Source organism: Crocodylus siamensis, chromosome 1 (assembly GCF_052110815.1).
Source record: "Crocodylus siamensis isolate JL-2025a chromosome 1, ASM5211081v1, whole genome shotgun sequence".
NCBI lineage: Eukaryota > Metazoa > Chordata > Crocodylia > Crocodylidae > Crocodylus > Crocodylus siamensis.
In genome coordinates this window covers 260626141-260643498 of record NC_143395.1, presented here as the reverse complement: position 1 = coordinate 260643498, position 17358 = coordinate 260626141, and the positions used below count along the sequence as shown (strand labels likewise).

General features: G+C 43.9%; 1 protein-coding gene across 1 annotated transcript; it reads right to left on the bottom strand.

Moving 5' to 3' along the window:
- Positions 1-4152: 4152 nt before the first annotated feature.
- Positions 4153-16773, bottom strand: GATD3 (glutamine amidotransferase class 1 domain containing 3). Its single transcript, XM_090061699.1, has 7 exons — positions 16563-16773; positions 10365-10417; positions 9298-9411; positions 8943-9062; positions 7879-7971; positions 7352-7508; positions 4153-6723 (listed from the first exon to the last, which is right to left on the bottom strand). Exons 1-7 carry the CDS (start codon positions 16653-16655, stop codon positions 6580-6582), a joined length of 774 nt encoding a protein of 257 aa, XP_089917825.1. The 5' UTR covers positions 16656-16773; the 3' UTR covers positions 4153-6579.
- Positions 16774-17358: the final 585 nt, after the last annotated feature.

The window sequence follows — 17358 nt, the reverse complement described above, 5'->3', positions numbered from 1 at the left end:
CATTACACTAAGTCATCCCCTTCAGTCTTTACTGAAGACTTCATTCTGTCCAGGGGCCAGTCATTGCATATATAAAGATAACCCTTCCTGTAGGAGCAAAAAGAACAAGTATGTATATGTGTGTACTGCTTGTTTCTGATACTATCAGATAATAAATTGTATTTACTACAAACTTAACTTAGGAGCTATTTAACTAGTGGCCAAGCTTCGAACAGCCACAAGTTCACGGAGAGGGGAAAACCCATCCTACAATTAAAAGAAACATGTTCTCTTATTATTTTGCAAAAACATGTGGAATTTCCATCTAGTCAGTGGCTGAGAGCCAAAAGGAAATTAAAGCCTGTGCCAGCAACAGGTTTCAGATCAGATCCTACAAGATCCAAGGCAAGAAAAACTATGTGTGCCCCCACACACCCAGTTTTGTGGTGTGCAATTAATTAGGATGACAAGCAAATAAAATTAACTTAATTCTTGTGTATGGTTAATTCATCCTCAGCCCCATGGGGCCATTTTAAATTACAGCTATTGCTGAGGGAAAGCTGAGGTATCACAACAAGTTGTCTTTGAAATTCCATACATACCGAAGTCCTAGGAAAAGTGTCATCCCCAGACACTACATGGATGGCTCCATTGTTCCTAGGCACAAAAAGAGAATCATAGAAATGAAGGGCTGGAAGGGACCTTAAAAGATCATGAAGTCCAACCCACCTGCTCTGGGCAGGAATATAGCTGAGATCAAATGATCCCAGCAAGGTGTCTGTCCAGTCTCCTCTTGAAGACTTCTAAGGTTGGGGATTGCACCACCTCCTTGGGAAAGTCTATTCCAGATTCTGGTTGCCCTTACCGTAAAGAAAGTCTTCCTTGCATCCAACCTGAAACCATCCTATACATCTCGAAGGCTTGATCACCGAGGTGGTTGTTTGGGTAGCAAAGCCCCACCTTGTGAGAGCCTTGAAGAGGCTGTCCGTGACCTTGAACTTCTCTTGCTGAATACATATTGGTAGGTATGTATTTAGAGACCTACCCACCAAGGGAATATGCACTTATTCAGCGCTGTTTTTCAGAATGTAGCAATTCAATACCAGCTTGGATTTTTTAGGGGTTGTGTGTTTATTCCCTGATACACAGCACAGTAATTCCTCCAGAAAGCCACAAAGACAGGCATCACCCTGTTTGAGACTCTGACTGACCAAAGAAGGCATAGGTGGGCATTGCTCCAATTTGGGTGACTAGGGTTAGTGAAGACTGAGAGGACTGCAAGGACAGACACTGTTTTGATGACCAGTTATCTCATTCTACAGTAACAAGTTACAACGTGATACTAAATTTTTATTCAAAACACTTTCCCCTTTCTTAGGAAGGCCTTATCTGTCTAGCCATAGGAAAAAAATGTTTTTGCCAGCTGAAAGACTCCCTGCCTCTGTACTACAGCTATCACCACCCAAACCGTACCCACTACAAGTCATGTATGTAAAAATATCCTACTGTAAGTGCAACTGTAGTTAGTAGTACTGAATGCCTCCACTCAAAGTCAGCCTCTGAGGACCAAAAAGTACGAGTAAGTCCAGGTTACAGCAGTCTTGTCGGACAGTGGTTCTCAACCTTTTTCCTACCGGCCTGTCCCAACCTCCAGTCCCCTGAATGCCCAAGACCAGGCTGGTGTCCCTCACTCCCAACCCATAGCCCCTGCCCCCCTCAGCCCTGGTGGAGGGGTCCCCAGCTGCCCCCATCCTGCTTGGGCTGGAGCACAGTGGCTGCAGCAGCTCTGGCTCATGCAGGCAGCAGCAGAGCAAGTCTGGCCCCAGCACAGGCTGGAGGGAGGAGGAGAGGTCTGAGGCATGCCCTCTTCCCTGGCATGGGGCTCCCATGCTGTGCCAGGCAGCTTGGTCAGGGCCCTTCCCGTCCCCAAGCAGCATCTCCCGACCACTCTGCCCTTGCAAACACGGGCACCGGCCCCAGTGCCACCAACCTAGCCATGCAGTTCCCTCCACCCCATCCCATTGCCCCTCTGCCTGCTGCAGCTCATGACCCTTTGAAATATTCTTGCGACCCACTTCTGAGTCATGACCCACAGGTTGAGAAACACTGCTGTAGGAGATAATATAGCAGTATATGTAGATGCAGATGTTCTCTCACCAAACCTGGGGTCAGGCCATGGCCTCAGACCTGGGGCCTTGGTCTGCCTGGCACAGCCACACATCCCAGACTGCTACCTCCTCAGCTTGAAACCAGATTTTTTTTTTTGTTAAACTAGATGGGAAGCAAAGCAGATGGAGGCAATAAATAAATGGCCTCCCCCAAGAAAATGAACTTGTATCACTGCTAAATAACTAGGGACCTACCAAATTCAGGGTAGCTGCCTCCCAATTTCACGGTCCAAGCGCAGCACTGGTCACCATTTTCACATCAGAGAGCAGCAGGTCCCCCCACACTCACTTCTGATTGGCTGAGGGGCCCCAGAAGTCCTGCTCCTTCCCGGAGATTGACAGATTCATGCTGTCTGTCAATTGCTGGGGAGGGGCAGGACTTCTAGGGCCCCTTGGCCAATCAGGCATGGGGAGTCTGCTGCACTCCGCCATGAAAATTCTCTGCCCCCCTCCACCAGTGCTTCAGGACACTAGTGCTTCCCACCCTTTTGTTTCCAGTTCCCTCCCATTCCCCCCCCCCACACACACACTCACTGGTTGTGTGCTTTTTCATGGGAACCTACCAATGTTGCAGTTTCCGCAAACACTGCCAATTGTGTAGGTCCCGATTTATAACATCTGTACAAATGACCAACCTAAACCAGCCTAAACAGTGTGCATCTGCTGGCTGGCATTGCTCTGCCTGACATCAGAAGAGCAGTGGCTAGCAGGATAGAATGATCAAGACAAAGTGAAGATGTGAGACACCCACTGATGCCCATCCCACAGCTCACAAATGTCTGAAGTCATGCAGGAACTTCTTCACCAGCACCCAACCTCTCAATGCCACACCAAGGAGACATGACTACAGATGTGGAACGAGAGGCTGAAGAAAATCCCTGATAGCAAAAAAAATGGACATTCCAGCACCCAAGTCCTTACCACCAGGGGCTGAAGAACCATGGCAAAGATGGCGATGTCTCAACCACTCACATACCAGAGCTGGACGCTCCAAGGAACTAATGAAGAAGTGAGGCTATACCATTGGTTTAACCACCAATGACTGCGGCACAAAGCCTCAGACTATGCAACACCTGCTTGAAGGCACACGTGCCACCTGCTGCAATACCCACCACTTGCAGTCACATATACAATGAAAGATCTCACAAAGTACAATAAACCAGCACAAACATGTGTAACAAAATGGTCAAATGTGGTGTGGAGCCACGAGAAGATGGCCTCCTCAGCTGAACATTGGGGTGGACATAGATGGTCAGAACCCATCTGGGCTCAACCACCCACCCACTCCCTACAAGCTAAGTGACCAGTGAGGGTCAGGTGACCTTTTACCCCTTCCTAAAAAAAACCCCTGACTTGGAAGAGGAAGTGTCTGAGCAATCAGGCTCAATCTCTTACCCACGCTGCTTCACCCTTAGCTTGTGTCTCCACTGCCTCTCTGGAAGATTCTCTGGCTACCCATCCTGGCTTGTCCATAGACTCTGAGTCTGGCCTGATCCTTTGGCTTCCTGACTCAACTCTGGTTTGAACTTCTGGATAACTAACCCAGCTGGCCTCCTGACCCCATGCTCTGCCTGACCCTCTGGATCTCTGACTTGGCTCCCCAGATGGATCTTCTAGCTTCCTGGCTTCCCCGCACTCAGATGCTGCATGTTCTCCTCAGATCATGGTTGCTTCTGACCTTGGGTGACCCCAAGTCCTGGCTGCCTGTGGCCCAGTATGACACCTGATAGTTAGCTACCATCTACAGGCAAATAGTGTTTTTCAAGAGCTTTCCAATGCCATTCATATAGTATTTCTTTTAACTTCTTACAATGTAAGACATACATTCAAGACCTACAAAATAAATGAAATGCAGCTCCTCTCTCCCCCCAAATGCACTCACTGACTCAGGATCTAAAGATATTTTGAACATTCTGTTACACTTAATAAGGTTCAAACCTCTCCTTCTCCTCATGGAGTTAATCATGAAATAAGGTAATACCATAATAAATTCACAAGACAGACATATGGAAGCAACTTTTATTTGTCATCATTTGCATGACAGTGATTTATTCTTCATTTCTTGCTCATTTGATAGCCAGCAGTTTCCTACAAAATCTTCTGCACACACAAAGCCAGCATTGTACAAATCAATGCAGTAGGCAGTTTATTCTACACACACGCATAATATATATTCACTCAGTGATACAGTCTGTATGTAGCTCTTGCTTTAGCTGCATACGTGCTAATGACAGAATCCCTATGAGAGAGAATACTATCTTTTAAAAAAGATCACAGTTTAAATAATTAAGGTAATCAATGACAATTTTGCATGTTCTTGTGGTCCACTCAGAACCTCCAGCTACACCAAATATTTGCTTTGGAGACAAAAAGGATCTGTTTTTTTAAAAAGGAAAAGCACCTCGCCCAAGGAAGTGCCTATCTTTTCTTCATCTGAGGATTGGTTAAACAAGATTACAAGCCAAAATCTCTTTTTTTGGTAAAAATAAAAAAAATAAAAGTCATTTTTAAACAAACTGTACTAAATCTTTGTTGATTTCCAGTGAAGGGCAGAGAAAGCATTTCAGCCCAAGATCAACATATAAACTCTGAAGTCTGATATAACTGGAAACTAAATGAGGCTTACTGATTTATGAGACGCACAACTAAAATACTCATTAACCACTGGCATTTCACTGAACATGACTCATATGAGTTTTTGTCACTTCTGTAATACATCAGCCAGCAGACTTTTGTGGACAGGTCAAAACAATTTTTTTTAGTTTTCCTAATTGGGGCAGTAGAGAAAATAATTAGTATATATACTCAGCTTGTCACATTAGTCAGTCACCAAATTAAATAGAGTATATGGAGGCCAAAAATTTAAAAAAAATCCTCAAAATCCATTCTGTGATCTTTGAAAATGGTCATCCTAGGAATTGGGACTTCTGAAAAAAATAATTTCATGTATATGACTTAAAATTCCTGTTGAAGATGTAACTCAGGGCAAGTGTGTTTTAAAGATGGCATTTGTCATGGAAAAGGGCGTAATAATTAAAGTTAAGCCAACATTATTTGCCTGTGAATAGGGAAAACAACTCTTTTGCCTTCTAGCTTAGTTGTCTATGGAAGAGAATGTGGTTTGGGCTCATATGGAACAAAGTTAATGTTCATGAAGACTGAAAAAGAAATAAAAGCAGAAGCAAATGGAAAAATGTAGGGAAAAAAGATGGAAATACTATAGCATCCGACTGTACGAACACGTCAAGTGATTTCAAAATGCAAAAGGTCCCATGATTAAACATTGTAAAAGGATTATTGGACAAAAGTTAATTTATTTAGCCATCATTCTTCCTACATTTGACTGTATTTCTCTGGAAGAGCTCTGTTATTCTGGTGAGGGGAACATGGTAGCATCCAGTGTTCACTGCTAGGCAAATAATTACATTAGCATAGGCGATGTCTTTAAAACTTACAAATTACTGCAGCAGTTTGTTTTTTTAAATTTCCAGGCCTGTTTTATGCAGGAGGTTTACTGTGCAATTAATCATGGTTAGAGTCCTCAGAATCTATATATTTATAAATAAAGATATGTCCTGCTCCTGAAATTTAGTTTATTCAGATTGGAAAGAGCAGGTTTTTTTAAAACAGAAAAAAGCCCTGAAAGAGTAAAGAAAGGGGAAAAAAAACCTGAGCAACACAAAGCTAACAATGCACTAAGACTTGGAAAATGTGCGATTCTCTTAGTTAAATCAAAGCAATCTTGGCTTTTAGCTCACATACATCTGCATAAATAGCAAACTACAGCAACCCTGCTTGAAACACACATAAGTGTGTCTTCCCCAATACCTTTGTGATTCAGATCAATCTCTCTCTCTTCAAACCTGAGCAACATCTGAGACAAACCAGCAGGCTCAGGAAAGTAAAGGTAATAATAGCCGTTTTAACTAAACTAGCCAGAGGTGAATTTTAATGTAGTTTTCCAAGAGCAGCAGCCAGAAACTCCAAATGGTGTTAGCCCTGTATCTCAAACTTAGCCATTAGCCAGAGTGGCAGTCTGGACTACTGGACTAGTAGTCCAGACTGCCACTCTGGCTAATGACTCTGTTGCTCATGCCATTCAGTCATCATGTGAATCTTTAGTATTTTCCTCAGGAATGTTTTGTCACATGCTGGCTGGCTTCAGATCATTCCCATGTAACCCTACCCAGAAGCTTAAGTCCAAGACAAGACTTTAGGATTTAGGACACACTGCCTCTTCCTAATGAGACATTCTGCAGAACTTTCTGCTAAGAAGTGCTTGAGAATCACTGCAAAAAAAACCCCTACTACATAAAAAGGCATTATCTGAATAGAGCTGAATAGATCATCAGTTTCATCAGTGGCTTACAAAAGAACTGATTTTTTATTTCTGGTGGTGTACTCCGAATTCAAACCTGTGCTAAAGCTTGTTTTATGAAACACCACTATATTTGCCAGTTAATTTCAGGACATTCTTTACCATGGCCCCAATGCCCTCGAAGATGTGATGTAATTCTGTCTCACACATAAAGGCTGGGGTAGTGACCACCTTGTTTTTCAAGTCCACATGAGCTTCGTGGAAGAGAGTTAAGGAAAGCATAACCAACCCAGTACTGATAGACACGGACTGCAAAAAGAAACAAAGTAAATAAAAACAATCCCAAATATCTTCCTTTACACACAGGCAAAATGAAAGCTAGTTCCTATGAAAGGAGTGGTTTTACTTACTTTGCCAGAAATACCTGAATCTCATTGAGACTACAATGCTAGTATTGTATTACAGATTACAAGAAAAAATGAGAAACTCCTCATCTAGAAGTTAGTGGTTCGGAATAAAGCTTGTTTGACTACTACTTTATCTTTTTGGGAAAAGAACTGAGGCTCAAAGAAAACTTACTAGTTATGGGTCTGTATGAGACCGTATGAATGGGTCTGTACATGTATTGCACACAGCACCTCTGAATTAACTGTGGTGTTGGCTATGCCAAAAGAGGTGAGCATTATACATCAGGAATCACACAGCTATTGTTACAGCCAGGTGCTTCATGTATGGCTATACAATTGGAAGAATTTGGAATAGAAGCACATGTATGTGCTTCTATATGGCTTTACAATTGGAATAATGTATAAACCAAGAGAATTCACTGCTTCTCAACTCTCAATTTCTCAAGTGACAGTCACCAAATGTTAATGAGAAAGGATATGGTTACTTCTTTGACACAATGTTTTGCTCCTAGTGCTTTAATGGCACCTGCAGTTCCAGCATAAGGCCACTTTCCACCTTCCTCTACTTCATGTCCCACAGTAACTTCAGCACCAGGGAGTACTTTTGCCACCAGGACTGGTGAAATGCAGCACAGCCTGCAAGAAAAATAGGAAAGGGAAGTCCAAGAAAGCCCCTTCTTTAAAAGGATGAATTGTATTTATAAAGATTCTAGAGTCTGTGCTCTTAAAGATCTGAAAGACAAATGTGAAAAGGTTATTTCTTCTGTCCAGTATCAAGGTTTTTCCTGCCCGACAAGTAAATGTGGCTTTTTTTCGTAACTGCTTCTCTCTACTCACACAAACTTGAAGGATGACTTTAAAAAAAGCCATGCATGCAAAACACACACGTTTTTTCTACCTTCCATGCCAACCTCTACATACCTACACAGAATTAATTTGATCTCCACTCTCAAGCTACCACTCCACAGCAGTATTTGTAAGGGCCCAGCTCCTATTACGTACATACCCAATAGGTTTGCCTGCTTTGTGGAACTCCTGAAGGACCCGTTCGACTTCTTTGTGCACTTTGCAATCCTTCCCGTCCACAGCAAAGGTGGATCTGTCACAAGAGACAGTCATGAACACCTCATTACAAAGCTAAGCATTCAGATGTGCACTGACACTCAGAACATCCCTCAATGGCCACCACAAATTAGAATCCGAACTTCAGTGAAGCACAAGGGGCAGCTCCTTGATACAGCAAAAATCTACAAAGCAGTAGAAAATGTGGAGGTGGGAGGGTGATGCAGGCAGGGGTGTGCAGGCAGCAGACTGCAGCTCCGCCCCAGCTCCAGACCATGCTGTTACCGCTGCAAGATCCCAGCCCCGGCCCTGGAGCAGCTCCCTGCCTAGGCGTGCACCCTGCCTATGCTGCTAGGGCCTGTCTCCATGGAAATCCTGGCCCCATGCTGTCACGGCCCTGCTGCTGCTTGGATTTCCATGGACACTGGCCGCAGTGATGCAGACAGGGGCTACTGGGAAACAGAGTCCAGCCACCAGCCAGATCCATCATTTTGCCTGCCCCCGTTTAAACACATGCTGCTCCAAAAATCAAAAGAAATGTCCCCCTGTGTTGACAAGCAAACTTTCTCAAGATAAATACATGCTATTTTTTGAAAGAAAGTTATTTAATAAGTTTACTGACACACAGATACATTGTAGCCAAAACTAAGTACCAAGAAATAATCTGAAACTAAACATTTTACCTTCACTTTCCCCACTGTGCCCCAAGAAACCACAGCTTCAGCGGGAAAAAATATTTTTTTATGTAACATGCACTGTTGACTAATTTTAAGGGGAATTTTTAGTGAGACAAATGGAGAGAGACTTAGTGCTGTTATCCTGCAGCAACAGGAATCATATGGGAAAATCCCAGCCTATCTAAGCACTGCACTGAGAACATTATCCCAAGGCAATCTCCAAACTCAGTAAATTGATGCATTCTATAAAAAGGCAATTAACTGTTTCTTGTTACTACTGTGAGTTATGCATAAAGGATTTAAATTACTGCTTACTTAACTTGGCACTCACAGGTTTTTAGCAGCTCCAAAGCCACCAGGGAAGATCACAGCATCATGGTCCTGTGTAGTAAGTTTAGCCAGGTTTGTGATTTTACCACGAGCAATCCTTGCTGATTCCGTTAAAACATTTCTTGGAGAACCAGAAATAAAACAGTTAGAAGAAAAAGGCTTTGTGTGTGCAAGGGTGCAAGTATATAAAGGAATTACGTCATTTTTGAAGAGTAAGAAACCATCATGGCTTTGAATAAACATAGCAACAGTGACTTCTGAAACAAAACTAGCAGGAAATACAGTACCCATTTGAGATAAGGGAGACTGCATATGGTAACAACAAGAAAAAGCATCTACTTAAACATAGCTTTTACCTCGATTCAGCCTCAACAGGCTGTCCTTTGGTGTGGTCAATAACGTGCATCTGAAGAATATCTGGAGCATACATCTGAACTTCAGCTCCCTTGCGACTCAGGTGGAACAGTATGCTACAACACAGGCATAAAATACATTGAAAACCTTCAGAGAGAAGATGTCATAATGGCAAACAAATTACGGCAGGACTTTTATTTGCCTCTAAGTCCTGCTAGAGGCATATTCCTTGTTTTTAGAGAAAAAAGAACTGGTAAAGTACCATCAACTAAAACTACACATTGTCAGCATTAATAAAATGCTTACAGTGTAATAGTTGGCCAGCAGGGTGGCTGATAAACTGCAGGCATTACTTCAATCTCTTTGGCTGTCTATAACTATTTCAGTGACCAGTTGGCCTTCCTTCAAAAATGACAGCAAAAGTCACACCAAGAGACATTAAGATGAATACGCCTGGTGTACTATTCTTATAAGTAAGTCTGGCTCAAAAATGAATGCTCAGAAAGCTGGCTATAAAATTTAATCTATGATTCACGTGGCATGAATGGAGGAACTAGAGGTACTGCTCAAGAGAGCAGGCCTGTCTCTCAACATTTCACTACTCTGGTTTAGTAGTTGGTAGCCTTACACTGTGCCCAGTCATTTCCCCCTGAAAAACTGTGATTTAAGAGCGTATTGAGGAACATAAAGCTGGGACAAAATAGTGGCATCCCCTGGCTGTCAAAAAGACCCCAGAGGGGAACCACCTGCCATCAAGACTATTTCAGGGTAGTACTGAGCAAGCTGAAATTAATTTGATATGATAAAATGCTCTAGTGTGAAGGAGTGTACTTGGTAGCCGTGTTGGTCTGAGCCAAAAAGACATAAAAACTAGAACTCAGAGGGAGCTGAAGATGGAAGTCTGTCCCTCTGGGTCCATGAGAGTATCTTTGTGAGCTGTGTTGAGTAGCTCTTGCCATTTTCCAATGGTCTACTAAAAGGTACCCTTTTGGAACCAAGAGTTCTAGTTTTTTGTATGTCTATTGTGAAGGATACATTGCTAGAACTTGAATTACACAAAGCTGCTTACGCGGAGGCTTCGTGGATTTCAGTACCATCATAAACACCACATCCAGACAAGACCTGCAGTAAAAAATAAAATCAAGACCTTAGTTCAGACAAATTATCTATTTCCCACACTACGCTTTGAGGTCTTTTACAAACACTTGGGAATAGATATAACAAACATGGATATTGGCCTTAGTGCTGATGTTTAACCTGCAGAGAGGAAATGTGCTATTGATTGTAGCCTGTCACATTGCAAATAGTTCCACAGTTCCCACCGACTTAAACGGCAAACCATATTTGCTTCTGCATTTTTTCCCACACTTCAAAAACTGAATGAATATCAGAAAATACTTACAGTTATAAAAAGTGTTTAAAAACACCACTATGAGCTTTCATGTTCCCAAATCACAAAAGAGGGTGCTTGTACGTTACATGAAACACATTCCCATCTTGAAACACATGGAAAGGAGGGGTGTAAAGGTGCACTTTAAGTAGAATTTACTATGCTCTTTTGCTTCTTAGATAAATTTTTGTCTGAGGATCCTTATCTGAGTTGGTTTAGTGTCCCTTCCAACCCTGCTATTCTATGATTAGAGGTGAATGGCTACGTTTTTTGAAAAATTAAGCAAACTACTCTCAGCTGAATTTCCCTTATAAGCTGATCTGAAAGCAATACTGCCAACATATCTGTCCATGTCAGCATCCGGACTCCACCCTAGTTATCATTGGAACTAAAAGAAAGTAAAGAGAGCAAGAGGTAGAGAGAAAAAGAGCTACTGTACTTCTGTAGCGCTACTTTGTTCATTTGATACCACCATGTATGTCATCAACTTTTCCTGTTTGTGAGGGTACATATTGACAGAAAATAGAAAAAAATATTTAAAAACAGGAAAGTATGAATCTAAAACCTAAATAATCCAAGAGGATTGCCAGTTCCCGAAACTATTATAAACTCATGTTTTAAAAAGTGACTACAATTCCAGTTGGCAATGACGCCATGCACTCAATAACTTAACACCTTAACTCTGACTCTCTACTCTTATGAGAAGATTAATGAACACTTTATCAATTACTTATTCCACAGACGCACAGAAAAATGCAGGTGAAAGGGACCTCAGCTGGTCATTTAGTCCAACCTCTTGCTCAAGGCATGATCATCCCTGTATACACTCTTTCACTTAAGTATTTGTCTAACCTGCTCATAAAAATTTCCAAGGCTAGAAAGTCCACAACTTCTCTGGATAACTTGTTCCAATACTGAACAACTCCCAAAGTGAGAAATTCTTCCTAACATTCCAGCTACATTTCTCTTGCTACAAAAGAAGAGTACTTACTGCCCCCTGCCCTGCCCCATCCCACAGCTGCAGAGAATAAATCAGCACCATCCTCTATAAAACTATCCTTCAGGTATTTGAAGACAGTTATAAAATGCACCCTCAATTTTCTCTTCTCTGGACTGTATAATCCCTGCTCATTCATCTTTTCCTCCTAAATCTGTTTCCCAGGCTTGAATCATTTTGGTGCTCTTTGCTGGACTTTTTCTAATTTGTCCACATCTTTCTTGAAGTGTGGTGCCCAAAACACGTACCCTGGATTTTGGCGGTGAGCCTTGCCCCCACTCATCTTGCTCCCCTGCTCCTAGTCCCTCCACAAGCCCTGCAGGCCAGACAGCATGGCTCCTCAGACTGCATCCTGTGGACACCTCCTCCCAATTAGGCACTGAACCACTGGTAATGACAAACCTCTTCGCACAATGATCCAACCAGTTATATACCCATCTGACAGTACTTTCTTCTAGACCAGTGGTTCTCAACCTATTTGCCACAGCAGGCCACATTTGCTTCTCTCAATGTGTTACGTGGGCCAAACTCGCACAACTTACTTCCTGTGTATCCATTTAAAACATGTTTGGTATCCGTTATCTAACAAGTCAATATTCTGTAATACCTCTCATTTTTACACTGTCAAATGTCTTTACTCTTTTTTTTTTTAACAGGATGTCACATGGGCCACAGCAGTGTGCTGGGTCACATGCAGGCCACGGGTTGAGAGCCACTGCATAGACTGCATTCCCTTCGTTTACTAATGATATTACTTACATGCATATATATTTGACCTTTCATATAAGACTTTTCATAAATTTACCAAGCTCAATTTTAAAACTAGTTACGGTTTCTACCTGTACTACCCCAAAAGAGAGGCTATTCCAGAATCTCACTGGTCTGATACTTCGAAAACTTGATTTTCAGCCTGAATTTACTCTCAGCCAGTTTATAACTGTTTGTCCTTGAGCCAATCTTGCCCTTTGGCTTACAGAGTTCTTCTCCCTTTCTAGTGTTTATCTCCTGATGTAATTCTACCAAACAGTCATATTTGCTTCCAGCCATCATTTTGCTCTGTTTAGCCTAGCAATCCCTTTCAACCTTCTCTCATAAAATAGACCCTCTTTCCCTAGACTTCCTAGTAACTCTTCTTAGTACCTGTTGCAGTTTGAGTTCCTCTTTCCTGAACAAGAAAACGAAACTTGTATGCAGTATTCCAGATAAGTCTCGCTAGTTAACACTTCCCTGCATCTACTGGAGCTGCAGTAACACTTCCCTGCATCTACTGGAGATGCCTTGCCTAAAAGTGCATTTGCCTTTTTCACAGTTGCCTCACTGGCAGTCAGAGTGATCCTGCAATCAACTGATACACACAAGTCTTTCCCTTCCTCTTTTATTTCCAACCAGTGAGCCCCAAATTGGCTGCAGGAAATATTGTAAGAAGTCCCTGAGTGCATGAGCTTGTACTCTGTGCCACTAAATTTCATGTTTTCTATCACTCCAGTCCTCAAGGTCATCTAGTTCTTCCTATATAAAGCATCAATGCTCCCCCCCACACCGATGATGCCTCCCAACTTTGGGACATGAGCAAACTTCATGTACCATATTTTCTCACATTCCACAGGCCCACAAACAACACATGCCCCTTGGTTTGGGGAGGCAGAATGACGAAAAAAAGATTTTTTTCCAGACTTTTAACTGCCACAGCACAAGCTCACAATGGCTGAATGCTGGCCATGTACAGAAAGAGGAGACTTACTCCCCAGTATCACTTACCTGTGTTCTGTAGTTCCACAGCTACAGTTTTAACCCTGTTACAGCTGCTGGCAAAAGCTACTGCCATTCCAGCATGGAAATCAGCTCCCTTACTTAATGAACATAGCCGAGTTTTGGAGAGTTTTGGTTTTTTTGGGGGGGTTGTTTTTTTTGGGTGGGGGAGGGAGTGCATGTGGTATGCAAGTAGATATGGTAACTAGTTTCTGTACTGAGGTTATTCATTAAAATATTAGATTACATCTGTCTCAAGACCTGAAGTCAAAAGTAAGCTTTCTCCAACTTTTTATTACACCTGTTTTTTTTCCTCTTCAGCCATTTCCTCTCACCTTACCATTTTTCTACTAACCCTCATCTTCTCCCATATAACTAATAGTGTCTCATGTGGTACTCCATCAAGTGCTTTATTCTAGTCAAAAATGTGTTTTAATAGGCTTGCACCACATATTAATTAAACAGTACTTTAGTGGTGGAGGAATAAAAACTATATTTGTTATTTTCCCACTACATAGTAATAACCTTCCCCTTCAACATCGCCACTACTGGACCTGTGACTTCGTGTGTTACTTCTTCCAGATTTTTGGAATGGAGATTATCTGCTTCCTCAAATATCTGAATTTTGCTTCTACTTTGGCTAAGGCAACTTCCATTTCCATACCCCATTCCCTTAGCCATCCTGTCTGTCTCTACCCTGTGTTCAATATCATTGATGTTACCAAAAAAACAGCATTAAAAAAAACAGTAGCTCGCCTTCAGCTGCTACCCCAGGGATGTCCAACTTCCAAGAGGGTGGGAATGTATACCTTGCGAGTCACTCCAGGAGTGAACTACATGTTCCCAGGCCAGTGCTGCACTGTGTGCCCATACAGCCATACCCCTCACTTTGTGCCCATGTACGCTTTCTGCTCCCCCTCCGCCACTGCACTGTGTGCCCACATGACCCCAGACTCGCCATCTGCTCCCTGGGCTGCACTGCCCAAACCCCAGAGGCTGAAGGTGGCAGCTGGAGAAGGGGGAGCCCAGAGCCCCTGGATGCTACTGCAGCCCAAGCAGTAGGGGAAGTGGTGGCAAACAGGGGCAACCTAATCTCTCATGGGCTGCCTACAACCTATGGGCCACTAATTGAACAGCTTTGCTCTACCTCATCCTCAACACAATGTATCCTCACTTCTTTCCTTTTTCTGTCTTCAGATGGCTAGAAATCCTTTGCTATTTGCTCTAAGTTCACCATATCATCTAACAAAGCAGGCTGCAACCTACAAAACTTCATGCCTGCAAATGAGTTAGACTCTAAGATGCCACCCTTCCCTGCCTTCTGCCTAACTTCAGACTAACACAGATACTCCCCTTTCTCCTCTGTAAAGGCTTAAATGCTGGCAACTGTCTTCATCCCTAATCTTCCTGACCTCTAGGACAGCTTACTTTGCTGATCCATCCCTTTTCTCCAGGCCTTGTGGGCTCTCCTTACTCCTACTTTCCTTTTTGTTTTTGCCTTTTAAATTTTGTCCAGTTAGGTCTGGAGCCATTCTCTACAACTTTTTTCCTGTTTGCTTGGGATACAGGTTCTAGCCAGTTTTTACAACCTGACTTAAAGAAATGCCAAGATTCCTCCTCCCCATTCAAGCCTGAGAGCTCTTCAATCCAGTGACTGCATGAAGCTAATTTTCCTACTTACTCAGAGTTTGCCCATTTGAAAAATGACAGACCTGTTGTTGTTAATCCTTCCATAAAACTTAAAAGTGAATCAATGTAGGAATGCTTGATCCAAGGCTGTTTTCTACAATCAGCTCTTCTATGTTCATACATCAGCTCCAGCTGGTTCAGTGACTTGATGAATACCTGAACCCAACCATTATTAGTAACCTTTATTTTACCATTTGTAACCAGAAATTTAAGATCTTTCACAATTCCAAATTTGCATTTCTACCTATATAGCCATGCTACTGAAATCTCTCTAGCCTCATACAATCCAACCTTTGAGTCTAATGCCCATGCCAACCTGCCCCAAATGATTCTGGCCTATACACATTCTGCACTATCCCTACAGATCTTTTTTGGGGGGGTTTCTTTTTATAGTCTATTGCTGTCATACATACAACAAGCAAACCCCATCATTTTAGCTTTGTTTCTATAAGAGATGTTCTATGATATACAAGCAGCCTGTCAGTCAACTTCCCCTCAGTATTTTTAATGCCTTTTGGTTCCCCCCCCGCTTTTTTTTTTTACTTAGTACCTCATTATAGGAGCACCTTCATTTCTGCTGCACATTTCACATTTCAGCAAGTGTCAAATTCCCTATTCCTTTGTACCATCCTTCTCTTGATGTTCATATTTGCTACAGACATCATTTCTACCTCATTGACATGATTAGGTCTTATATGTTCTTGATCCTAACCCTACTGAAGCTATCAAGGGAGAAACTAAGGAACTTTTGACCTTATTTACTTCCTAGAAGTCGTTGCTACAACCCAGGTTTCCCACTCCCTACTGTGTAACCCACCCACCCTACCAGTAATGCCTATCATGTCCGAGGGAGCTGCACTGGCATGTAAAATTAGATTGTGTATGAGCATGCACGTACACATGTGCATGTATGTGTGCATGCCTGTGTGCGTGTGCAAGTGTGCCTGCACACGTGTGCCTGTTTGCATGTATACGTGTATGTCAGTGAGTGTGCATGTTTGTGTGTAAAGTATTGCGTGCATATACTCATGCATGTACTGCATGTGTACATCGTGTCTACGCATGCGTACTGTCTGCATGTGCTTCTGTGTATGTGTGCACGTGTATACATGCAAAAATCTGTGTGCGTACATGTGCTGGTGTATGTGTGCACATGTGTATACGTGTGTGCACATACTTTAGGTGTGTGGGCCCCATGCACATGCGCTTACCGTGTATGCATATACTCTGCATGTGTATGCATGTGTGCGCATACCTGTGTGTGCATGCAGTGGGTGTGTGCGTATGTACATGTGCACGCAGTGGGGGGGTGCCTGCGTGAATACATGTGCATGCAGTGCGCGCGCGTATGTACCTGTGCACGCAGGGTGCGTGTGTGCGTACACATGCGCCCTTGCGCGCGCCGCGGCGCTCCCCGGGCCCAGCCGGTCCCGCGGACTCACCACGGCCACGCGGGCGGCGGGGCGGCGGGCGGAGAGGTGCAGGGCGGCGGCCCGCAGCGCTGGGCGCAGCAGGGGCCGGCAGCCCGCCAGCATCGCGGCGCTGGGCCGGGCCGGGCCGGGACACACGGGAGGGCCGGGCCGGGCCGGGCCGAGCTCGCAGCGGCGCCTCCCTGTTCCCGGGGCAGGGCGGGAAGCGGGCGGGCGCGGCCGCCGCAGCAGCTCCCGCTAGAGGCCGGAGGGCCACAGTCGCCGCCCGGGCGAGGCGCTGGGGGCGCTGCGGCGGGTGCAGAGGCCAGGGGGGGAGGGGCGCCGGCCAGAGCTCCTCTCCGCCACAGCCGGGCCCCCAGGCCCGGCCCTCGAGTCAGACTGCCCCACACGATCCTGGCCCGAGCACTTTCTGCGCCACTGGGTTTGTTTGAGGGGTTTTTCCTGTCATACATGCAACCCCCACCATTTTATCCTTGGGTGCAGACAGAAGTGACCATTTTCACCTGACCTGGCCACAGCTTATAGCTGCGACCAAACACAAGCGCATGGCTGCAGAACTCTTCAAAAGCAGCGGGTCTGGTGAAAATCTGACCCCTTGTTGCATGAGGTGTCAGACAAAGATATTTCAAAACGTAGCGTCTTTTGCAACATGTCTCTGTGAGCTCTGTTTCTATAGGAGGTGCTCTGCAGCCTGGCAGCCATCTTCCCTCTCAGTATTTGTAATGCCTTCTGGTTCCCTTCCTGTAACTTAGTGTCTCATTACCAATCTTGGCTACCAGGAGGCCCTCAGGGGGCGAAGCTGCTGTTG

Coding starts and splice junctions, on each gene's coding strand:
- GATD3 (XM_090061699.1), bottom strand. CDS start 16,655: ATGCTGGCGGGCTGCCGGCCCCTGCTGCGCCCAGCGCTGCGGGCCGCC. Junction 9,063..9,297: donor CCTGTTGAGGCTGAATCGAG/GTAAAAGCTATG, acceptor TGGTTCTCCAAG/AAATGTTTTAACGGAATCAG. Junction 7,972..8,942: donor TTTGGAGCTGCTAAAAACCT/GTGAGTGCCAAG, acceptor CTCTTGTGACAG/ATCCACCTTTGCTGTGGACG.